This window comes from Chionomys nivalis, chromosome 14 (assembly GCF_950005125.1).
Source record: "Chionomys nivalis chromosome 14, mChiNiv1.1, whole genome shotgun sequence".
Classification (NCBI taxonomy): Eukaryota; Metazoa; Chordata; class Mammalia; order Rodentia; family Cricetidae; genus Chionomys; species Chionomys nivalis.
This window is the reverse complement of record NC_080099.1, coordinates 38,984,831-39,010,328: the sequence shown is the minus strand read 5'-3', so window position 1 is coordinate 39,010,328 and position 25,498 is coordinate 38,984,831. Positions and strand designations below refer to the sequence as shown.

The following is a 25,498-nucleotide window of genomic DNA, read 5'->3' as shown; positions in this document are numbered from 1 at the left end:
GGGACATGCACATCCCAGTTGGCTGAATCTCATTCTACCATTGTAGAATGAATGTCCTAAAGTGTAGTGAGTCTAGAAAAGAATGAATAAAGCAATGAAAAGATCAGTGACTCTACCTGTGTTCATTCTGGAACCTAACTAGACAGTTTTCCTCTTGGGTCACAGTCTCTAGAGACTCTGTTATGGGACAGATAGTCTAGCATATGAAGAATATACTCATTACTTTTTCTTATCTATATGTTAAACATCTCAATTTCCTACCATTCGTTATCTATTCGTTTTTCTAGATTCATCATCTTCTTATTCTCTCATTTAAAAAGTTGCATTTAAAAATGACAAAAAAATCAAGTAATGTTCAATGAGACTAAGACCACGCTGATGTCATTATAATCCCATGATGTCAATTCTATTAAGTCTCTAGCTACATTTAGACCATCCATTAGCTTTAATGTGCCTTCCATCAGGTCAAGCCTTTACTACATAATTCTTATGCAAAGTATTTATAACTTATCTATTTCTTCTATTAAATCTAGTATTCATGACAACATTGAACTTCCCTTTCCAAGACAGAATTTTTGCTCATGTTATAAAGACCTGCAGAATAGATGTCAAACTTTTGTGCGTGACACACTGGGCTATTAATGATTTGCCTTTGCTCACATGTCCAATCTCATCAGTATCATTTTTATGTGTCTCCTCCAGTTGCAGACACATAAGCATTTCATGTTAACAGACCTTCATGAAAAATCAAGCTTGCTCCTATGGAGAGTAAATATTACTGTCTTCTACGTTCTTGGGCCTATCACAGTTCTTAGAACCATTTGCTGTCAGACATGTGTCTTTGTCCTTCCTCCATTCTGTTTTCTTTTAAGGAGGAAGGCAAATAGCATGTTGATTGACACAGATCTAGTTTCTGTGTTTCACAGGTAAGTGGGTTTTGGACAGTTGACAGGAGTTGAAGAAAGAGAAACCTACTGTCTGGTGTGGCTCCCTTTGCTTTTCATTAGTGGAAGTCTCTGGAAGTGAGAGCACCACATCCAAGGTTCTAGGTGTTAGGGGTCAGGACTGCAATGAATCCCGATTGTGCCAGGAGACTCCAGTCTCTGGACTCTGATTATTCGATTGCAGATTGTGACTTTTCGTCCTGTCAGTTTCTAGCTTTTCTTCCTAATACAAGATTTTAAACTCTTCTGTCATTCCTTCACTCAATTCTAACATCTTAATCAACTTCTTGGATTATGTTTTATATAGTCTAAGCACTTAAGACTGACTTCTATTTTCTAGTTGGATTTTGACTAATACAATAATAATAAGATATCTTGATTTCCTGACTATTTTCTTTCTTTATTTCCTTTTTTAAAAAAGTACAGATTAGTTCTTGACTCAGTATGGGTTTATATCATAATAAATCCATTGTAAAAAAAATACACCAAATACTCCCAGCTTACTGAACACTGTAGCTTGGCCTCACAGGAAAGTGAAGGATGCCAGTGTGTACCTTTGCCACCATGTAGCTGTCCGGAAGCTGTGGCTTGATACCATTGCCCAGGATGATCAGAGAGAATCTCATTCTTAATGTTGGTCTCTCAAGTTCAAAGTTGAAATGCCATTTTTATGGAAGGCCTCTGTACTATTGTAAAGTAGAAAAATCATGGAGTCAGGGTTATTTGCAGTTGTACCTGGTGGCATTTCCTGTTTCATTTTCTCACCTGTCCAAATCTGTGAGAACAGATTACATTGCCAGCTGCAGTAATGAGCAGCCTCAAATCCTAGTGTCCTTGGCTCACAGTATATGGCCAAGTATTGACACTAGTCTATCACGCATTAGCTGAATTCTTTCTTCAGCATTTGAGACCACAATAGTCTCAGGGAAAGATGAACTGGCAAAACTATGGGATGATTCTTAAAACTTCTAATTGAGGGAAAAGACCATGAATTTGAGAGGGAGTAGGAATGGGAAAACATGGGAAGGTTGGAAGGAGGAGAAGAAGGAGATGTAAATACACTACACATATATGAAAATTTAAAAGTGTGTTTATTTTTTATGAACTTCCACCTGAAGGTGATGCATATTATTTTCAATTATTCTTTTTACTGTTCAAAGACAGTCAGGACTGATCACTATTGACATATTTTGGAATGGATATATTACATAGTTCCTCAGTAAGAAGTACATGTATCATATACTTATGAATCAATATATCATATTTCTTCACACTTCAAGGTAATTATTACCTGATATACTTCTATTATACTTAAAGTTTTTCTCACTATTTATTTTCATCTATTTTACTTCTATTTGATCATTTATTTCCAATTTCTTAAAGAAATTTATTTTCCTTATTTTCTGTTCTTATTTTCTGATTTTCCCAACAATTTCCCTAGAATTCTAAACATGAGCTCATCCCCTCACTTCATATGGAGTCTTAGTGTACCACAGACTCTCCTTGTTTTGAACTTTGAAATCTATCATTTATCTTTATCTCTTTTTTGAGAAGAGATTTAGTTACTTGCCTGATAACTCCAAGAGATGTCCCTTCTAAGATTTAACTCAATAATCTGGTATTTAAACTTCTATCTCTCAAAACATAGGTCTGACACACCTAGAAACTCACAAAGACTGTGGTAGCAAGCCCAAAACCTGCACATGTTCAAACCAGAAGAAATCCCAGCATAGAGAATATGAAGTAGACACAAAGTATAACTCCTAAGCAAGAATTGACTTGTAATTGTTATATGTGGGGAAAGGGAAAATTGTTTTAACCAGTGGAGTGTCAGTGAGTCTATGAACCACATTCCAGAAATGTGTCCCTGAAAATGTTACTTGTATTTGTGCTATAGAGGAAGAGAAACATGAGAAGTGTGTCTGTCTGTGTGTCTCTCTGTGTATGTGTGTGCTGAAGGGAGATGTAGTTGAATGTTCAGAGAGAGAAATATGAGAGATGTAAGAAGTGTGAGGAGATGTAGCTGATATAGAAGAAGTAGCTGTATAGAATATATGTGTGTGTGTGTGTCTGTGTGTGTGTGATGTATATGTGAGGGAAAAGTATATATGTGTGTGGAGAATGCAATTATGTGGGGAGAAATGTGGCTATGTAAAGAAGAAGTGTGAAGGTATGCAGCTATGTGGAGAATATGTGGAGAATGCAACTGTGCAAAAATAAATGTACTATGTATAGAGATATGTGAGTGTATAGAGGAGAAATGTATGTATGTAAAGACAAGTTTATGTATCTGCAAGTAAAGAGATGTAACTGTAGAGAGACTGTCAAGAGAAAGAGATTATTCAAGATGAAGTAAAAAAGAAGGTTGTCATCAGGAAAGCATCTGCTTCTTCCTTTCTTCTTAAGTTACTATCAGAAAGTGTGTATTTCCTTATTTGCCCTCAGAAAAATCTAGCCCTCAGGTAGAAAAGAACTTTTTTCTAAGTCCCAATTACTCTGAAGGCATCCTTTTACTACCCAGAATGAAATCCTAGGAGCTAGCCTCCTGGGCTGTGGTAATGGACTACTCCTCTAGAGATCTTATTGTGTGCCGTCTTACCAACTCATACACTGGAAAGCTACCAGGGGAGTGAATATCCTCATGATACAGAGAACTTGGCCTCTTCAAAGAAAAGAAGCCACATCTGTGTGTCTGGAGTGATTTGACCAGATGCCGGGAACATGAACAGAGGCTGTATGGATGGAAGGGTATAAACCAAGTTCTGGGTATCAGAATCACAGCCACTTGTTTCTCTAAGAGCCCAGAAAAACTTTGAATAGTTGTATGTCCAGTGTCCTCCACCTCCTCGAATGGCAACACCATGCATACTGAGACATTAGCCAGCCACGTAGGAGTCATTATCAGTACTTCCCTCTCCCTGACAGATCCCATCTGACTCATCACCGCATCTGCATGGAGTCACCTCCTATCTTCTTTAGTTCAGAGGCATCACTTCTTTCACACTGACACCATTTTGCCCTGGTCTGTTTATCGCTTCCAAGTGCTCCTGAGCAGGCTTTACATTGTCCTCTCTTCTCTACATCAACTAAGTGGAGGCTTAAAATGTGAAACAGTGTTCACATTCATTTTAATGCTTAAGCACTTTGATTCAGGGTTTGGGAAGCAAAATTTTAGGACAGCCTGTGAGATCCTGTAAGATGATTATTTTTCTCCATGACTTCTATGGATTCATTGTTACAGCTGTTTTGGCTTTCCCCTGTGGCCAGAGCATAGCAGCACTACTACAAATGTCCCTCACTCTACTTCAAATGTCTCTTCTTCACTCTCTTTGAGATTTTGTCCCATTCCAGCATACTGCCATGTTCTTTCTTTTTCCCTCTTCATATAAACCCAAGTATTACTTCTTTTAAAATATCCAAAAAAAAAAATAAAATAAAATATCCACGATGACTTGTGTTTTCAAAATTTAGTTGTAATAGGTTATAAGAGAACCACTGTTTTCCCCTTTTGAACACTCCTTTCAAAATAGAATGTTGCATTCAAGAATGATGGATTGTGATTGGTTTCCCACTTTGAGGAAGTTCAAAATGAACAAAATATAACATCTGCCAGTGCCCATGAAGCATGACAATTTATAAGTGAAGGGGTAACTTGATAAAACTCCAAATGATACATACTTTAGATATTCTACCAAACATTTTATCTGAAGTAGTTACAGAAGATGAATTGTTTTCAATTTTGTTTCTAATATTTTTATTCATGTTAATGTATTCTTCACTCATGTCACCAAGAAAACCATATTAACAACAGGGAAAGCCAGATATATGATTTCTCTCTCATTTTATCTGTATCTGGGGGTAGGCTAACAATGGATTGGGATTTCCCAAGGTAGCCTAGGACCCATATAAGCCAATTAGACACAAGATGCCAGCAAATGTTATGTTAGTAGAACGAATCAATATAACACCCATGTAAGCAACTCACTTGTCATGCATTTTGAATGGACTCTCTCAGGTGGTACTGGAAAGAGGAAAAGGTACAGTGTCAACACTGGGTTTGATGTAGGGCTAAGCAGTTGCAGTTCAAGAACTCTGGAAATTCTCCATTCTTTGCAGAACATTTTCTCTTCTCAACCTCTGCTGCTATCTTTCCCCTACTCTCCAACAATACCCGAAAACTTTTATTCACATGAATAGTATGTTTCTTTTGTGATCTCGTGGTCTCCGTGAAACTTTATAATCATAGTGTGATTGAAGAGAGGTAGAGAGACTCTCAGTGTTCACCTGGGTTCAAACACAGGATACAAAAAGGCAAGAAGAGAGACGGAGTGAACACCAAAGAAACAAGTGTAACTCCAAACATAGCATCTGTGACACTGGAGGACATGGTTCACACCACTGTTATTCTGACCTCACAAGTTCCTATTTGACTCCTCAGTTTTGTGGATGCACAGTTATTGAATTCCTCAAATGCATACTTTTAAGTTTTTGTGGTTATACCTATCATGATTCAATAAACTTAAAAAAATTACTTATACACCACGAGAAGCTTATCTAATATACCATTTAACTATAGCGTCAGTTTGAACCAATAAGGTGTTGGCTGTATCTCCAACTCTTTCTCACAATATTCATTAGCCTCTGAAAATGGGCACTTGCCCATGAAGCACCACCAATGTCCCTTACGAAAAGCCCATATGGAACAGACAAAGTCAACTGGAAAAGACGCTGTAATGAAGCCTGGGTCTTTAAAGGTAATAGATGTAGATCCCTCATTAATACACATGTACACCAACTGGGATTTGCCTCTCTGCCTGCTTTATGATGTATAGGAAGATGTTAGTTTCAAATAAGCCCTTTGACTGAGACACAGCCACCAATGAGATGACATGGTTTTCTTGTTTCTCTCATGTCTAAGTACCCACCGGCCTGGCCCCAGTTGAATTGCCTTTCCTTCTCCTTTACTATCTATCAGAATATGATTCCAAGATTATTGCCTTTGAGAAGTCCTTTAAGATCTCTCCAGGGAGCTCAGGGGATGCTCTTCCATCTCTCATATTGCCACGACTGTCCTCATCATTATACCACACTATGTGACTGGTTAACAAGATACTTAGCCTTTGTGAGGTGACTTTGAGCCTCTTGAAGACAATAGCGGCCTTGAAATGGTGTTCGCTTGGCACTAATAACGCATTCACCATAAGGAAGCTTTCTCTGATTTTCATTTTTTCATTAATGATGAGTATGAGAAATAGTTGCTAGGTAACTATTTGTTAAAAGAGTCTGTTTTTATGGCTCACAACTGGGCAGGGAACACTGAGTTAAAAAACCACAACTCCTATATTATGAGATTTAATTTCTATTTTAAATATATTTTTACATTTATTTCCTTTGTTTTAAAAATAATTTTTTATTTTTTTGAGATCATGTTGTATTTACCTGATTTCCCCTTCCCTTTCCTCCATTCAAACCTTCCATATAACCATTTCTTGCGAATTCATGACTTTTTTCCATTAATTGTTGTTATATTCATATATATATATGTGCATATGCATATATATATTCATAAACATATAAATACAACATTCTAATGAAGAAGTTAAATAAATCAAATTCAAACACCATTTAAGAGACGGGCATGATGGAATGAAATGCCAATCACTAATGGGAAGTTCTATCCATGAGATGGGATTTTAAACACAAGTACCTATGACAATCTTTCTGAGACGGTAATATTGGAGAAAAGATTTGATGAAATGAAGACAAAACTATAGTGCTATCCTGTATGGGAAAATGTTAAATAAGAGTAAAGACCAATTCTAAGCCTGAAAAAGAACATTTCAGAAATATGCCTCAACCTGCCGGGACAGAAGTGAAAGGAGGAGACACAGCAGAAGGCGTGGCAGGAGAGCAGCTCCGATGGGACTAGCCACCACCACGAGGTAACTAAAATGTGGCCTTTTCTCAGAAATAAAGATGGGCAGTGCTCAGAAGATTGGTACAATCTGAATTCTATTATAACAGAAGCTCTCCTTCTGTCCAGCACTTCCATGAAGGGCATAATGCCGATTCTCCCAAACTGAGGAGTCAAATAGGAATTTGTGAGGTCAGAATAACAGTGGTGTGAACCATGTCCTCCAGTGTCACAGATGCTATGTTTGGAGCTACATATGGTTCTTCTGTGTTCACTCCATTTCTCTTCTTGCCTTTTTGTATCCTGTATTTGAACCCAGGTGAACACAGAGAGTCTCTCTACCTCTTTTCAATCACACTATGATTATAAAGTTTCACAGAGACCATAAGATCACAAAAGAAACACACTATTCATATGAGAAAGGCTTGTGGGTATTGTTGGAGAGTAGGGGAAAGATAGCAGCAGAGGTTGAGAAGAGAAAATGTTCTGCATGAACGGAGAATTTCCAGAGTTCTTGAACTGCAACTGCTTAACCCCACTGCAAATCCAGTGTTGACATTGCACCTCTTCCTATTTCCAGTACCACCCTGAGAAAGTCCATTCAAAATGCGTGACTGAAGTGAGTTGCTTACATGGGTATTGTATTGATTTTTGTAGTAAAATTACCTCACAGGTACAAATTAGTGAATTAAAGTCTAAAAGGGGCTCAGGATACACCTTTGTGGCTAAGGGTGCTTGGTGTGCGACAGTAAGAAACTGAGTTTGGATTCCGGCACCCAAGTGGCATGCTGGGAGTGGTCTTGCCCAGGCCTGCAACCCCAGCATTGGACGGAGAGACAAGAGACTCGCATTGGTTTGTTGATTGTCAAGCAGCTAAAACACTCAAGTTCCAGGGTCCAGGAGACATCCCGTCTCAAAGAAACAAAGCAGGGATTGATAGAGAAGACTGGTGTAGAAGGAGCTGTGGGTGTCTTACCAGGAAGATTCTAGTGTACGTCCATCTTGGGCTGGAGCTTCATCGTGTCTGACCCAGAGAGGAGAGGCATGGTGTCTGGCTCACTTCCCTTCTTCCCAGCATTCTGTTCTGTCTACTCCACCCACCTAAGGACTGGCCTATCAAATGGGCCAAGGCAGTTTCTTTATTAACCAATGAAATTAACTCCTCCATCAGACTGGTGTATAGTCTCCTCTGGTCTCCTTGCAATGGGCAGCTCCTGGTGCCCACACAGGTGCATGTGATCTCTTGCTCTCTTGTTCTTGTTCTCCCTGCTTCATGACCTCTCCTCTCTCCCTCTCCCCTCCTCCACCTTCCCCTCTGTCCCTCTATCTCTCTGTCTCTGTCTCCTCTCTCTCTTTCTGTTTCAAACACACACACACACACACACACACACACAGTGGAAGAACATTTGCATAGCTTATGAAAGACTCTGGGTTCAATTCACAGTACTACAAACAAATAATGTGTCCCCACCAAAACAAAACAAACAAAAACCCTGAAAAGAGATTTGGGGAACACAAATGGTTCACAGAAGCATTCTAATTGTCTGTTAAGTGCTGAGTTTAATAGATATTTTGATAACTTAGAATGGGTGTGATATTTGAAACTGATGCCATTCTCCAAAAAATGCAAAGAATGGGCTTATCCCAATTCACTGTAAAATACAACATTCATTTTTATTTTCCACTGGTTCAATATTCAGTCCATGGTTTATCCATCAATATCATTAAAGGTTCTTTGTACTGTATGCAAATCTCTCACGGATAAATAAAAACAACAAGATTGTCAAATAATAGCTATCATCGAAAATACAATGACTGCATTCAGGGTGGGATTGGAAATAGGAGCAGTGCTTGAGAAGGACCCGGGGCAAATATGTTGACCTAAAGAGTGGAAACAGAATGAATGTGTGTTTTAGACTCCAGTGTGGCCACGGTCACCTTGCTCCATGACTTCAGTCGTGTCCTCTTGACTTAGTAGATGGTTCTGGGAGAAAGTGCCTGTTGAGTTGGCTGCTATGGCTGTTGAGGACTCAGCTCTGTGCACTGAAGTGAACTCTGTGAACTGTAAAGAGGCCACACTCATTGGTTCAGGTCCTCTTCCCTCCTCAATGTCTGATATTCTAGCAGAAGAATAATGACCGTGGAAGAGAAACAGACATTTGAATGAAAAGAGGAACATCAGTAGATCAGTTTTAAGTTTACTAACAAAGGACTTGGGACTTAGATATTTTGAAAGAAAAACTTTAAAAAAAATGTGTAAAATATTGAAACTTCATATATCTTTAGAAATTAAAAACTTTATTTTTGAAGCAAGAATTAAGTCCCTTTTCTACTACATACTGGCTTTTAAATTTTAAATGTGTTACTTCATCTTTTAGAATCTGTTACCATATATTTGTATTGTATATACAAAAAAAAGCCTTGAATTTGCTTATGTACATATGTATAAGCAATGTATCCATCTCATTTTTTTGCTTCATTACAAAGTTAAACATGCCAGGGAAACTTGCCAGGAACAACAAAAATCTCCATAAAGTCAAATATGTAATGCTAGAACTCTAAGAGGGTCCTTTTTCTGACTTTGTAGAGACAGAAATACAAGGTCAAAGAGCTGGAATGGATTATATTTTTTTAAAACTAAGATTCATTCCCGGTGACTTGCTGGGAGCTGCTTTGATATCTCAGGTTCTGGACGAGTTTGTAAAACAGAACTAGATGTTCAGGATCTGGCTGTCCTTGTTTTGTCCAGCTGCCAGATGGGTGTGCCCTTTAAAACACAAGTTTACAGAGACCAACAATTAATATTCTAACTTAGCAACAAAGTGAATACTTTCTACCTTTTCTTTAAAATTTTAATGCTTCTGCACTTGAAAGCAAGAGGGGATTTATAGTAAACTCAACTGTCAAACAGGTTTGAGAAAGTAGTGAAACAAAATTACAGAAACACACACCCAAAATCTCTAGGTATATAAGCAATGGCTTAGCAACAAATGATGGAATGCATGCAGAACAAAGTCAAGGACGAAGAGAGACATCACTGTCACTGTGGCCTGGTATTTGGCAGATGCAAAAGACACAGCAGTCACATGCATTTTATCTTATCATTGGCGGAGAGCAAGCTGACCTGAAAAGTGGCAGAGTGTGCCCAGCTTTAATTCTGATCATCTGTTGCAGCAGAACTTTCCATTTAATTTACTTATTTTTAGGTACGACATCGTAAATCTAAACACAAGACTTTGTGTGTCATATATGTGTGTGTGTGTATTCTTAGCAAAAATAATCTTCATAGAAATAAAAATTATAAAAGGACATTCTCATTCACTGTTTCTGAAGATCTTATTTATCTAATGAGGTTTATCTATTTTTTTTTTTTTTTGAGAAAAGGCAGTTTAGAGTCAAATATATCAAATGAGTTAAGAACTAAAAAGGAACAAATTGAATCCAAGTGGCTTCAAGTAATTCAGGGAAACAGCAGTTAAATTTTTTGGAAACCCTATGCCTAGTGGGAGTCACATCAGTGTAGGGTAGCTGAGGATGAGGGTGTCTCAGATTAACGAGGTGTTCACTTGCTGGAGCATCATCATCTTCTGATCCCTGTACTGCCCTCTTTTCATCCCCTGATATTGACTTAGCCCAGTTTACTTTATTTGTAAAGCCTTCATCATGCCCACCCTTCCTCCTCGGGTTCCTTGTTGCCTTTTCCCAAGCCATTCCCCTAGCCCTACCATAGGTACCTATCATTTGCCTGCACGTTCTCAGGGTACACTGAGCTCAGTGATAGTTCAGATGATGACCTTCCCAATAGCAGCATGCACAAAGTTTAACACATAATTACAATAGAGTACTACTCATTAAGGGAGTGTGTCAAAAAGGTGACGAGTGCTACAAACATGGTACCACGACTAAAATAAACATAGGACACTTATTGATCCTCCATCAATTATCATTAATTATATATCTTTAAAAATTATCTTGTTACTTATTAATATGCAAGTGTTTTTCTCTCTGTGTGTGCATGCATGTGTTCAGGGAGGGTAGAGTTCTTGGCTGCCCTGGAGGGAAAGTCAGGCAGTTATTAGAGGCCCCACATGGGAGCTGGGAAGCAAACGAGTACTTGGAAAAGCAGTAAATACTCAAACTGCTGAGCTATCTCTCCAGCCCCACTAAACTATAAATATATTTTGGTCACATTTTCTGAAATAGAGAAACAGAAATTACTGGGAATCACTTAATTCTAAAGTAATGACTTGCTTTTGATTAGATAAGACATTAACCGTAGAAACAAAACTTCAATTACCCATTAAGGGCTATCCATAGTGATTATGTCGTGGTCATTTAAAGAGATACTCCATATCAAAATTCTTTTACACCTCCACATTGAACCATTTTCTATGGATCATCAAGGCAGCTAGAGTTTATTCAGAAATCTATCTTTTCAAGATTTTTTTTTTTGTGTGGGTAGCTAAAATAGGGAATCCTTCCATTACATTCTGGAATCTTTACATTCCTCTAGTGTTTCAAATTCAAAAGCAGAGAAATAAGGCTTAAGGAGGTGGAGTCACTGATCCATGGAGGCACACAGAAAACAGGTGTCCTCAGTACAAGTTGAACTTGTACCATCACGATGTCAATTGATCTTTTCTTCCTCCATAACGCCTCATCTACATTATACCTTCTACACCGAATCCCCGGTTGGCCCTGCCGGGATTTGGGATATCGGCATAAATGATTACAGGTGTACAGTAGCAGCCTGCATAAAGACAAAGTATTAGGGTGCTTAAAACAGGAGGAAAGCTCTTCCCTGAGGAAAATATGGAAACATGAACACACAAGTGAGTGGTTTTAGATGTGTATCTGGCTTTGAGCAAGAATCAGGATTATGTGCGTTGGCATATCTTGATTACAATACCCAAGCCTTATTTCCATCCTTCAAAGCTCATGAAAGAGTAGGCTATGCTCTAGGGTAATCTAATAGCGACTTTCTGAGCTCACATTGGCCACACCCAAGTTATGAAACAGAGCCGGTAGAGTAATGAAACTTTCCCAGCCTCGATAACAACAGAAGTTGAGAAAGGCCATGATTGCTGGAGGTGTACAGAAAGCAAATCAACTAACCAAGAGGGAGAAGTTTTGTTTTAATAGCGTCATGGCTGAATCCTGACTCCAGCTGTTTCCTCATATGCTGTCCTCTGCTCTCTAGCAGTGATAAACGACTCAGATATAGGACACATATCCTGGCACGGGACTCAGTTCCAGTCTTTTCCTGCTTCCTTGATATGACCATATCCACAACTGTTTCCATGCTTTCGTTTCTTCACTTGTGAGACTTAAGATAATAATGTTTGTCTTTTACAGAAACTATAAATTAGGTATCTATCCAGCACTTAAAAGGGAGCAGTAACTCATTTCAAGTCAGGAACTGGTACTGCTTTTCCATCTGAATGATGTTTGTTTTTCTATTTCAACCCGAGTTCTCAGGAGATAATTTTGTAAGGGAAGAGTGGGTGTTCTGGAATTCAAACCATATGGTTTGTAGGTAAGCTAGATGTCTGTATGGGTGACAGGAAAATTTCTAGTGCTTTCTCCATGGATTAAGTGCAGCAAATTCCACTCTTCCTATGACTGACTTACTGCATAATTACATGAGTCCTTAGATGTTTTATTTTCTAGGTGTGCACCGCCCTCTTATTTCACAGGTGGATTTGTAGAAAACAAGCTAAAGTTTGGATGTTGAATAATTACCCCCCCCCCCGCAAAGGCCCAGGTGTGAAAGTCTTGATTTCCTAGCTCAGTTCTATTAGGGGTTGTGGAAAGACTTTAACGTTGAGTGTGTCATGGGAAGATCATTATGGGACTCTGGTTTGCTCCTCTTTCTCTTCTTGACCATGACGTGAGGGGTTCACAGGCCCTTGATATGATGTACAGTAACCTCATGATTAGCCCAAAGCAATGACACCAGTGCATTGAAGAATGAAACCTTGAAAATCATGAGTCAAAATAAATGCTTTCTCTTTATAACCTGATGATGTCACATATTTGTAGAGGGGATATAAATCTAATGGCAGGTTCTAAGGAGAACTGTAGCAGAGACCAGACCTCCTCCTTCCCATTGCTTACTGTTTCATGCCACACTTGGATTCCTCCCTTAAGAGCCTCTCAGTAAGTTGACAAACAAAATAACAATATAGACACTTCAGTGTAATTTTAGAAACAAACTACAATTAGTACAAAGAAGGAACAACAATAACAACAAAACCCTACCATTCTGGTTGTAATTATTTATGAGTCCCAAAAATTGATGGATACAGTAATCCAAACCCCTATTTTCTGTGTCTAAAATGCTATTATTTTGCCTGTAAAGTATTAGTTAAAATCACCTTAGGAGGTCACTTTTGAAGATGGCTGTCCAGGGTCCTCATCAAGTTCCATAAAACTTCTTGAAAAAGAGAAGAAAAAAGCAGGAGTTATCCAGACTTATGGGAATGTTAACATGATCACACTATTATACTGCCTCGTTTTCCCTCATTTATTTCAATTTAAATATTTTATTTTCATTATCTTTTTGAAATTGCATCTGCCTTGTTTTCTAGGATAACCTCATACTTGTGATCCTCCAGCCTCATCTCTCAGGTAGTCTGGGTTACTGTGCTACTGTGCCTAGAACTAAGCTTTTTTCATAATTGAGGTATAATTTTATTCTCCAGATGTTGCTATAAGGAAGTGAAGTAAGACTCAAGATTTCCACAATAGTTTATAGTTGTCAAGGTATTTGGGCATGATTATCACTGAACTCAGTAACAAATCTATCAGTTATTGGTCTTTTAATAAACAAAACCCTATAAGTATTATGCATTGTGTATATAAATATGTATCTGTATGTGGTTTTTTTGTTTGTTTGTTTGGTTGGTTGGTTGGTTTTTTTTGTTTTTTTTTGTTTTGTTTTTTTTGTTTGTTTTTTTGGTTTTTCGAGACAGGGTTTCTCTGTGGTTTTGGAGCCTGTCCTGGAACTAGCTCTTGTAGACCAGGCTGGTCTCGAACTCACAAAGATCTGCCTGCCTCTGCCTCCCAAGTGCTGGGATTAAAGGCATGCGCCACCACCGCCCAGCTGTATCTGTATGTGTTATCTATGCATACACACATATATATGATGCTAGCATATAAAACAGGATTTAACAAGGAATATGAATTTGAGTACATTTGTTGTACTAATTTTTATATTTCTTTTACATGTATAAAAAACTAAGAAAAAAGATGAAACCACATTTTCACAACATATGGATGATGGATCACAAAGTTCAAAACAGAATTCTCTAGAGTGATGAATATATGTCAGGCACACTGTCATCTATAACTAGGAACCAGGGCAGTTTCTGAGAAGATAAAAGATGATGCAAATATATGGGTTTTGAACAGGCTGTAGTCTAATGGAGAGTGGGGACATGTTCAGGAACAGGTCATTTAAAACAAATAGGGGGGCCCTGTCATACAGATTTATATTGAGAATGACAACTCCTGGTAAGAAACTGTATTTGGCTGTGGATAAAAACTTCCAAAAGGAATCTGCGTCTGCAGAGACTGACTGGCTGATTAGAATTTGAGTATTGTAAACTCAAGTCCAAACGAATCAAAGACCTCAACATAAAGCCAGCCACACTGAACCTCATAGAAGAGAAAGTGGGAAGTACACTTGAATGCATTGACACAGGAGACCACTTCTTAAATATAACCCCATTAGTGCAGACACTGAGAGAAAATTTTAATAAATGGGACTCCTAAAACTTAAAAGCTCCTGTAAAGCAAAGGACATGGTCAACAAGGCAAAATGGCAACCTACACAATGGGAAAAGATCTTCACCAACCCTAAATCAGGAAGAGGTCTGATTTTCAAAATATACAAAGAACTCAAAATATTGATCATCAAAAGAACAAATAACCCAATAAAAAATGGAGTACAGACCTAAACAGAGAACTCTCAACAGAAGAATCTAAAATGGATAAAGACACTCAAGGAAATGCTCAACATCACTAGTTTTCAGAGAAATGCAAATTAAAACAACTCTGAGATTCCATCTTACACCTGTAAGAATGGCCAAGATTAAAAACACTGATGACAGCTTATGCTGGAGAAGTTGTGGGGAAAAGGGAACACTTCTGCATTGCTCTTGGCAATGCAAGCTGGTGCAACCCCTTTGGATGTCAGTATAGCGATTTCTCAGAAAATTAGGAAACAACCTTCTTCGAGACCCAGCAATACCACTTTTGGGCATATATCCAAAGGATGCTCAATCGTACTAAAAGGACATGTGATCACTTATGTTCATAGCAGCATTGTTTGTAATAGCCAGAACCTGGAAACAACCTAAATGCCCCTCGACCAATGAATGGATAAGGAAATGTGGTACATTTACACAATGGAGTACTACAAAGCATAGAAAAATAATGACATCTTGAAATTTGCAGGCAAATAGATGGAGCTAGAAATCATTATATTGAATGAGGTAACCCAGACCCAGAAAGACAGTTGTCATATGTACTCACTCATAAGTGGTTTTAAAACATAAAGCAAAGAAAACCAGCCTACAAATCACAATTCCAGAGAACCTAAACAACAATGAGGATCCTAAGATAGCCATGCATGGGTCTAATGTTCATGGAAAGTAGTAAAAGACAAGATATTCTGAGCAAATTGGGAGCATGGGGACCATAGGAGATGGTTGAAGGGGAGGGGAGAGGAGCATAAAGGAGCAGAGAAAAAATGTATAACAATAAAATTAATTAAAAAGTAGAAAAAAAGAATTTGAGTATTGTGGAGATAATGGAATATCGCAGTTCCCGAGGTTAATTACTTTATCTTGAGCTAGTTTTAGCCTTCCAGAACAGTCATGACTTACTACCCCCACTCCTGCACCCAAACCTGTATAGGAAATATTATCTTGTGACAGTAGATTACAGCCTTTTGGAATCTACTGATTTGGAAAATCGCTAGTTTCTACCAATCCAAAGGCTAAGAATGTCATCAGATAGCATCTTGAGCGTATAGAATAAATTCTTCCAACTCAATATATCTGCCTCTTTGACATTCAACATATTTTAAAACTTGCCTTGATTTATGACTTTCTCTGCTCTATCACATAATCCAAACTTCATAAACTGCCTTCATGGGGGCATATGGAATTTGGGATAACCTAAATCAGTGCTCCTGAAACATGATCACTAAAAGTGGCTCTAGAATAAAAGATCCCTCACTTCCTTTAAGATGAGAGCAATTGCTTTGCATCAACAATACAAATTATTATGAATTCCAAGTTACAAAACAAAGCAAAACCCCTAAATTTTTTAATTGGAGGAGTCTGCAACTTCGCAGAGCTGCTTTTGGAATTGGGCTTTAGAAACTGATTAGGTTTGCTGAATAAATAAATTGTAGATTTCAGACTAAACTATTGGCAGAGGGAGGAAAAGCTTATGCAAAGGCATTGAGGGTTCATACAGACATCATCTGTTATTCAGGCATAGGTGTCTGATGGGAGGGGCAGTGGGGGTAACAGAAATTACAGGACCATCAAGGGAAGACCTACACCATCAGCCTTAAGCACGTGTTTTGCTGTGTAAGTGGTAAAAGTTCAAGGAAGAGTTTCAGGAATGGTAATAAATGAGCAAATTCATGGGTTTTTAGTTTTAAATGATGACATGAGCAAATATGCTTATATCTACATTTATCTGTTTATCTATATTTAACTATCAAAATTATAGTTAACATTTTCCCCAAACCCTTTTCTGTGGGGATTGATGTTCAGACAAAATTATCTTGCTAGCTATTCATAGTTGTCTTTGCATCAGCTCATGCTATGTAACCTTAAAGACTGAAGATTTTTTAAAGAAGGAATTTACAGACTAGATCTTGTTTTTCATAATTTTCATCCTAATGTTTTATATATTAAGAAAGAAATGCTTTTTTTGAAAGTCTCCTCTCATGCAACACCTCCACAACACCCGTGGTCTTCCTTTGGGAAGGAACTTTGTAATATGTTTTACATCCTCAGCTACATTTGATTGCTTGAACAAGGAATATTTTGCCTTTGAACAAAGACCCTTAGATTTTCATAGTCGAGTTGAAATACACGGGCTTTAGACATAAGCTCTAAGTTCTTTTTCTTTAACTATTTCATCAAAGGAACAATTCTTTACTGATTGATACCATGGGAAGATGCTATGATATTATATTGTACAAGATAGACCTATCTGGTTTCTGTGTTTCATTAAGCTACATAAGTGCAAACAAATAATTTTAAACTTTTGTAAGTAATATCATAACATCTCAAAGCAAAGTGGCAGGGAACAGTGAACAGGGAGGGAGAAATTAGCAATAAGAGCATAACAGAATTGTTTTGTGAGGAGGACCTTGAAGATGAGCCACAGAACCAAACAGTGGCAGTGAGAAATACAAAGAGCATTTCAGGCAGAAGGGACTTCTAAGGTGGCAGGTGTGACCTCATCAAAAGTTCTCCTATCACAAAGCAGGCGTCTGCTCTGAATATTATGAGGAAAAGTATAGACAAGGAGGTAACATTTATGAGCTCAGAACCTACAAGCCCTTAATGGAACAGATAGTAAACTTTCAGGGCAATATAGCGGTGTATCTGACATTTTGCATAAGGGGACTTCCCCAGTGGAGAAGTAATTATTCTGTCTCCTTGCTTTGCTATGCTTTGTAGGTGACATTATTGACTACTTTGTATTTCAAATATATCAAATGTCTACTAACTCATTTCTTATAACTTTTCTTCTTGTTTCTATTAATAATCATGAGGAGGCAACATATACAAATAACAATTACACAAAATGAAATCATAAAGTAGAATCATCTTTGAGCTTTAACAATGTGTGGAGAAGGTTCATAGGCAGAACTCTATGCAGCCAAACATACATATTTTAAGCAGATTGAGGACTACAAGAATAGACCCAACTGCTCCTTTATGAAAATGGCTCTTCATTTGTTGTTGGTCGAGTTTAAGAAGCCATTTATACTTACCCCAGGAAAACCTAAGAATTCCTATTTAAATAGAATATGAACAGAACTCAGGGTTTGATAGAACTTTAGGACCAAGCACCTGGTTAGGTGGCTTTTGTGTCAGAATTACCCAGAAAGTTTGTTTAAAACTGCACTCTTAGCCTTTCCTGTGAGTAGCTATATTGTAGATGAAGGAGGTCTAATTCAAACATAATTATCCACTGTGTCGTAATAAATCAGAGTTTTGTCAAACTCTCTGCAGGTATCTATGTCAAAATGAATAAAAAAAAACCAACAGCTTGCAGCAGTGCAGGCTGAAAGAAGTATGAAGAATAAGGAGAGGTCAAATCAAATGCAAGGTATGTTAAATCCAAGGCGTCTTAAGAAGTAGGCTGGGTTGAAGGGGATGGGAGAGGCAGAGGGGAGAGCAGAGAAAAAATGTAGAGCTCAATAAAAATCAATTAAAAAAAAGAAAGAAATGAAAAAAAAAAGTAGTCTGGGAAAATTAGAAAGTTTCTGGGTTGGATTATCCTTTATGGTGGCTAACACGCTGCTCCTGAGAGTTCGGCACATTGCGTCTAAAGAGACATCATCAGCTACTTCAGCTACCCCTCCTGAACTACTCAAACTAGAAGCCAAATACAGGACTCCACATTCATTATCAAGACCACAACTTCTCTTCCATTTCTTGGTTCTGCATCCTTCTGCCCTCCTACCATGGCCCTGGGATTTTAAAATATTGTGTAAAGGATCTTGAGGGAGCACTCTCACTCTAGATCTCAGGGCACTGCATTTGCATGTTAAATGTAACTTAAGGCAGGACTTTTTTGTTTCAATGAAAAAAATGAATGCATTTGCTCTATTTCATCCATTTTCTTGAGTGTACTAATTTTCTATAGTGAAGCTGGCAAAAGTGAGATTTATCTCATTGCTTACGATCCCCTGGACATGGAGCGAAGGATGAAATCCACGGCATTCTCAATGATCTCTGAACCCAGGAGGCTTAAGAATTTGGGGAAATCTCCCTCTGGTTTTTTACTGGAGTCATTTGGAGGGTTATCTGCTTTCTCATCTGGGTTGCCATCTTCATTTGGTTTGTCATCTGAAAACAAAAAACATAAACATAAAAGACTTTCAAATGTGATTCCTTGCAATCCAACAGGAAAATCTGTTTCTGGTGTTGGATCTGTTGAGTTCCTTGGTATCCACCTGGTACGAACTCCTTAGTTTCATCTTCCTGTCCCTACGCATCCTGTGCTTGTTTGGTTGAAGTCTTTATCTAATTATTACTAAAAACATGCAATTAATAGACATAAGTATCTAAGTAGACAAAGGCTACATTTGGTTACCAAGAAAACAAAGCACACAGAGGTACCTTCTTTTTCTTTTTGTGAGATTTTTATTTGTTTCTTGAGAACTTCATGCACTGTATTTTGAGAGTGTTTCTCTCGCCATCAAGTCCAGTTTGTGTTTCCTACCTAGTTTTGGGACTTGGACTTGTCCTGGTGTCTGAGCCTGTCAGAGTGATGTGTTAAGGAAAACGAACTTCTTTCAGTACCTGTCAAATACCAAAAGTTCTTCGGCCAGTGGTGGGTTTTGTGTCCAACCTCCCTCTTCTATGCTGAGATTTTATTTTGCTGGCCTTGTGAAGGTCTTTGCATGCTGCCACAATTGCTACAGGTTTATCTATGTATCTGCCCTGGTGTGACTGGAAAATAATGTTTTCATAATGTTATCACCCACTTCAACATGGGAGATTAATGGTGTGATATGAATGCCCAATTTGGGGCTGAGCACTCCACAATCTTTTTTCTATGTATGTTGACAAGCTGTGTGTGTGTGCACGTGTGTGCATGCGTGCATATAGGGGGTGTATCCGTATTAATTATCATCTGCTACAAATAGAGGCTTCTCTGTTAAAACCGAGAGATGCTCTTATCTCAGGTACAACAATAAGTTGTTACATTGCATTATACTAATGTCAATGCCAGGTTTGAGATGCAGAAAGCCTAGCTGTCCATGTAATGTAGCATACCATTGTTTCAACTTGATTTCTGTGCCAATGGTAATATAAATAAGGAAGATGAAAATCTTTATGGGTAGTTTTGCTGTGCATATACCTCTAGCAGGAAGTTTACATACACTGTGTTATTTTATCTTCATAATTCTATGAGGTAAGAAAATTGCTAAGCCAATTTAAAGTTGAAGAAGTAGAGTTGGACAGAGATTTCAAAGCTGTTTCAAAGATTAAGAATTGCCAGGTGATAGAAATACAATCCAGGGTCATGTTTGTCTGATATCAAAATTGAGATTTTTACAGTATTCTGTGATAAAACTATGTGCTCTTTGTAGGAAAAGTATACAAACTGTACTTTATTTATGAGAGCAAATGGAAGATAAATGATAAGTAATTTCTGTCAGTTTTGTATCACCTATTAGTTTTATGAACAATGCTTTTTACAAATCCTGTGTAATTTTTCTCCCTGGGTAATATTTTAAGATATGCAAATTTTAGCTTATTAGATGGATAAACTGATAATATTTGGGAGCCAGAAGGCTGTGCAAACCACAAGAACATGGTGCCTATAGGAGTCATGTACCTTATCCTTCATAGCTGAAGGATGCACATGTGTCCCTTGGGTGTTAATGGTTTTCATTCATGAGATGAAAAGTTCCGGTAGAGTGGTATAAACTACAGCATGTAGCCTTCTTTCTGAATCCTGATAATAAGATGATGTAGGACTTTATTTTTTCATTTTATTAACAGAACTATGGTGCCACCAAACTCTATATAAAAATACTGGATGCCTGAACTGACTTTTTGGAACCCATTCTCCTTGGAGAGATACCTTACTCAGCCTAGATATAGTGGGGAGGGCTTTGGTCCTGCCTCAAAGCAATGTGCTAGACCTTGTTGACTCCCCATGGGAAGCTTTACCCTCCCTGAGGCGTGGATGGGGGGTGGAGTGAAGAGAAGGTGGAGAGAGTGGGAGGAAGGGAGGGAGTGGGAACTGGGATTGGTATGTAAATAAGAAAAGATTGTTATTTTAAAAAATAATTAATTAATTAAAAATACTGTATTACTTATTTGATTTCAGTTGAACATTAGATTATTTTAAAGTTAAAACTGATAAATGTGATATCCAGGATAGACTCACAATAGCCATAATTGGTTGTTTATTTGAAAATTCAAATTTATAAAAAAGTTAGTTTTAATTATTTTTCTAGGCACACACAAATGCTAGAAAACAATGAATTTTAGAAAAGTCCATTTAAGTGATGTTTAAAAATTGAAGAACTTATCTTGCTCCTGACTCTAGAAGTTTATGAAATTTAAGATCAATACTAAGCATTGTTTGTACAAAAATGATTTTTGTAGATACACAAAAGTGTTCTGTATTTATACTGCTTCTCCACTACAAGTTTTGAGTCATTAGGTCTTGACTCCTTAGCACTATTTCCCCTAGACTCAGGTGAAGGTCATGTAACCACACCCCTTTCAGGGCCACCAAATGATGAAAGAAATGTGTTATCTATGTTGTATTCTAAGATAGAAATTATTAGCAAAAATGGCAATAAAATCTGTAAGCATTTATGTTTATTATGTCATAGTCAAAGGCATAACAGGCTCTTTAATCTGGAATTTATAAGAGATGATAATCAAAGATACAATCATCCGACAGTTGAATTTTTCATTAGAACACATTTTGCTTTGGTTTAGTTTCTTTACGAGTAGAGTATACAAAGAACCATTTTGCTTGAGTTAAACTAAAAATGGTGATCCTCACATAGAGGTCTGTGTGGTTGAAGTTCCCGCAATGGGTTTGTTTTCATCGTGAGAAGAAACATATGCTGGATTAGGACATCCTTACAGACCTGTGTCCTCATCCCACTGAGTCATGGAGTCTTAGTTTCCAGAGGAGAGCAGAAATGCTCTGGGAAGTCCAACAACTCAGTAAAAAGCAGCTGAGCCAGGAAATGAACCTGAATTCTGTCTAACTCCAGGGGCATGGTCTTCATTATTGTATTGCTCTCCCTCCATAGAGTGGTTCTCTGGGGATACCAGCCAAGTGTAACACAGGAAGTCCCTACACAAACCAAATGGTCCTCTTTGGCAACACATAACAGTTTTATTCATTTTAATGTAATACTAAATACTAGCTTTTTAATACCAGAGGAGCCGGGGATTAGTGTATGGGAAGTCAAGAATCAGTGTAGTCTTTAGTCCATATACATATTCATAGGTATTATTATGTGGTGTGTCACACATTTTAAGGTCCTACAATCTGATTTTGTTTTTGCTTTCAACAAAATATTAGCCACGTACTTTTGCAAATCACATTTAACCACTGTCTTTTAATTTCTTCATTGTGATATTGGTAGGAGGAGAAGTATTGTATATTGTTCATGCTATAATGTGTGTATAGATATATGTCCACAGTGCATAAACTACTTATCACAGAACCAAACCCAGGGTAATATCACAATAATTGATTTATGGCACTATTAGTATATTAGTATTATTATTATTAATAGCAACAGAATTATAAGTAGCTCGATTTTCCTCTAGCATTTTAGAATATTATGAAAACTTAAAATGCTATTGAAATACCCAGATATCTCAAATCATCAAGGTCCATTATTAAATATTTCCTCTTTTAAAATATAACACAAAGTAGCATTTATTACATTAAGATTTCTACTGAATTTTTTAATTGAATGTGATTATAAAATTCTGAACAAATACAACATTTTTATTTATATAGATTTCTATATTTTACAAAGTGATTATAAAAGCATGCTCATTTTATCTGTAACATCAATAGTTATGTGATTAAATAGGTGAGAAAATTAACACAAAACTGAACTTATTTAACCAGTTTCACAGTTTATGGGATGAATGAGAATTGTCTTTAGAATGCAAATATCACCCTTCACAGCACTATGTTGATAACTTTGGAAGCAGGGTGGACAAAGACATCCTATGTGCCCCTCTGGCACAGGACTTATGCATCCCTCATCTGTGTTTCCTATTGGGGTGCTGTGAGTGACCTGGGACTGTGAGTTCTGCTAGCTTAAAGGCAAAGGGACCTGCTGCTGAGCGGCTGGTTGCTCATTCTGCTTTCTGCACCCTGAACAGACACAAGACAAAGATTCATAGCTTCTGCAGACAAAATGATTAATTCCTAAATGACAATGCTGCATGCTGCTTGCAGCCCTCTGTGTGCTTTCATGTGTTACAAAAGAAACACAAGCTTAGTTGCAATGGGAAGAACCTAGAAACTCAGATTTCACCATCAGAGAACTTTTGCTTGTGCTTATACTAAAAGCCAAACCAAAACAAAACAAAAAACCCTTTCCCTCTGCAATCTTAGTTTGCTAATCTGCGCCAACCAAAGAAAATGGCACGTTTATTTAGTAAGATGCTTATTATGAGAATCAATCATGATTTTATGTGATTCCAGATTTGGGAAAGAAAGCCAGAAAAACTAAGCAAGTTATGGAGAACCTGGGTAAATTATTTAAGGTATGTAAAGGATGAAATTTAGAATATATATATATTCTAAGGTCAAATTTCAATATGTTGATGTTAAACTTCTATTTAAATCAGTGGAGCTTTCTTATCAATCTGCTTTCTTAATATTAGTCACAAATGCTGGCTTAAAAGAACAAAAGCATATGTCTAATGAAGGTTTACATAAAAGTGTTGGTTTTGGTTAAGTTTTTATCTAAACTTTTCACAGTAGTTAAAAATACCAAGCTGGTGCAGCTGTCTGTCTGCCAGATTGTCTGAAGTACTCAGAAAGTGGGACTTTTCATCTTCTCCCATCTCTATATTAAGCATGCAACTTTCTGTATCACTTTGGGTTTTTCTGATATTTTGGGCCTTCTTAATTTTCTTAAGCCCCCTCTCTGCTTCATGTCTGCCTGCGACCATGTATCTGTTCTCTACACTAATAACTCAAATACCATTACTTATTTTTCCTCAGCTAAGATAGACAAAGATACACATACACAAGTACACGCTCATGCACAAACACACATGTATATGTGCTGAGATATACAAACTGCCTGAGGTGTTTTTCTTTTAAACTCTAACGAAACTGTACTTAAACTTAAAAATAATTTATACATGGTAATAATAGCATTTAATATTTATTTAGTGATTTTTGTTGACCAGGCACTATTCCAAACTTTTGCCTCTTTTATTTAAATTTCATGATACATATGAGATTGCTAGCAATTAATGTTCTTTATTTGTATCACATCTAGAGGTATTAATATCATGTCTAATTTACATTTATAAATTTACATTTCCATTATAGAGTGATATTGAAAATTATATCTTCATCATCACTAAGCATTATTATTTATAATCACTAAAACACCCCACAGACACTTCTCAATGAATTTATAATGTAATAACATCCCTTCACCATTTAAGAATATAAGAAAGGACTCATTCCAAACATCATATATTTACTAAGATGGAGGGTACAACCAAAATCAAGCTTAATAAAATTGCTTTCGGAATTAGATATGTTTCCAGGCTCCCAGCCCAGGGTTCTTTCTGCAATGCAAAATGCCCCTCCCCTTTTATGTTCTGTGCCAGTTTCCACCCATCACTAACTATGTAAAGCTTCTGGGCTGTGATCAGCAACACTTACCTGCCTGGCTTGTCAGGATTAGGGCACACAGTCCCAGGACAACAGTCAGTCGCAGAACTGAGAAAGCCATTCCTGTTGTCCTGGGTATTGGTGCAGATAAATTGCTTAGATGCACCTGAATCTTTGCTCCATTTATAGGACAGTTGTGGTGACATCACCTGCTGTGGAATTTAGGCTGTTGCACAAGACGTCTACACAGCTTGCTCTGAGATCCCCAACAACAGGCTCAGCCCTGTCTTTCAAAATCAAAGCAATTTCTTTCTTTCTTTTTAAAACATTTCATTCATTTACAAAGAATTTGGTTTCATTTAGGCATTTTCCAAACCAAACTTGCCTTTGTTGTTTCTTTCACCCTCTTCTCTAGTCTCCATTCTCCCTTGTTCCATCCCTAATAGCTTCCTATCAATTTTCAAGTCATATGTGACCTTTTTCCTTTACCCCGTCCTTCTCATTACTTCTGCCTCTTGTTCCCCTCTTCCAGCTGCCTGTCTAGTTTCATAGTTTACACTACACTCACAACCGTGCATTTACATTTATATAAGCATTGAAAGTTTAGATTTTCTTATGAGACAGAACATGTGACTAAAGCAGCTTATTAATTCAATATCCTCCTTCCACCACCCAGAAACCTTACAATTGCATTATGCAGGATTCTGTGGATGTACATTTGTTTCCTAGACATTGTGATGAGTGCAGCAGCAGTAAACGGGAGTATACACACATCCCTGTGTATACCCAAAAATAGCACAGCTAAGCCAAATGGTAGCCCTGGTTGGAAATTTTTGGAGGAACCTCCATATTGGCTGCAATAGTTTACACTTCCATCAATGGTGAAGAAAGAATTCCTCTTCTCCATAATCTTGCTGGTCTTTGTTGTCACTTGTGGTCCTGGTCATAGCCAAATTCACTGGGATGAAATGGAAGGTCCGAGATTTTGATTTATACTTGCCTCATGGTTAAGGAT

General features: G+C 37.5%; 1 protein-coding gene across 1 annotated transcript; it reads right to left on the bottom strand.

The window, feature by feature from the left end:
- Nucleotides 1–9,510: 9,510 nt before the first annotated feature.
- Nucleotides 9,511–24,604, bottom strand: C14H5orf46 (chromosome 14 C5orf46 homolog). Its single transcript, XM_057788238.1, has 4 exons — nucleotides 24,535–24,604; nucleotides 18,803–18,968; nucleotides 13,236–13,294; nucleotides 9,511–9,625 (listed from the first exon to the last, which is right to left on the bottom strand). The coding sequence occupies exons 1-3, from the start codon at nucleotides 24,602–24,604 to the stop codon at nucleotides 13,237–13,239; spliced, it is 294 nt and encodes a 97-aa protein (XP_057644221.1). The 3' UTR covers nucleotides 9,511–9,625; nucleotide 13,236.
- Nucleotides 24,605–25,498: the final 894 nt, after the last annotated feature.